Source organism: Antrostomus carolinensis, unplaced genomic scaffold, assembly GCF_000700745.2.
Source record: "Antrostomus carolinensis isolate BGI_N321 unplaced genomic scaffold, ASM70074v2 scaffold21753, whole genome shotgun sequence".
NCBI lineage: Eukaryota > Metazoa > Chordata > Aves > Caprimulgiformes > Caprimulgidae > Antrostomus > Antrostomus carolinensis.
The window spans coordinates 1-479 of record NW_010303422.1 but is presented as its reverse complement, the minus strand read 5'-3'; the positions used below and the strand labels follow the sequence as shown (position 1 = coordinate 479).

General features: G+C 33.4%; 1 protein-coding gene across 1 annotated transcript in view; it reads left to right on the top strand.

Annotated features, from left to right (window-relative positions):
• Positions 1-157, top strand: part of LOC104521948 (probable tubulin polyglutamylase TTLL1) — a 4,128-nt gene extending 3,971 nt beyond the window's left edge. The window contains exon 3 of the mRNA XM_010164096.2: positions 1-157. Coding sequence (XP_010162398.2) covers positions 1-157 — 157 coding nt within the window.
• The last annotated feature ends 322 nt before the right edge of the window (positions 158-479 follow it).

The window sequence follows — 479 nt, the reverse complement described above, 5'->3', positions numbered from 1 at the left end:
TGCTGATTATAATCTCTTTGTTGAAGAATTCAGAAAAAATCCCTCCAGCACTTGGATTATGAAACCTTGTGGCAAAGCTCAAGGAAAAGGAATATTTCTAATCAATAAACTCTCTCAAATTAAAAAATGGTCTCGTGACAGCAAAACATCTTCGTAAGTTCATAAAACCCAAACCCTTTATTATACTTTCTATAATCAGGTGAACCCCAACAACATGCTAATTGTCTGATGCACAGGAAAAGTATTCCATTAGTATTGCTTTGTCATTATATAGTTAGTTTTGCATTTAATCTCAAGTTGTTATCTGACTTCCTCCTTCAACCAGGTTTTAGTATGTTTTGTTTTGGTGTGAGGAGGTACAAAGAACTGTTCAATTAACTATTCTTTATAAAAATGCTTTTCATATAGGGGAAAAAATTGCACAAAAATAAATTGTTCTGCTTCATAGTATTGTCGCAGTGGGAGAACTTGAGCACTCA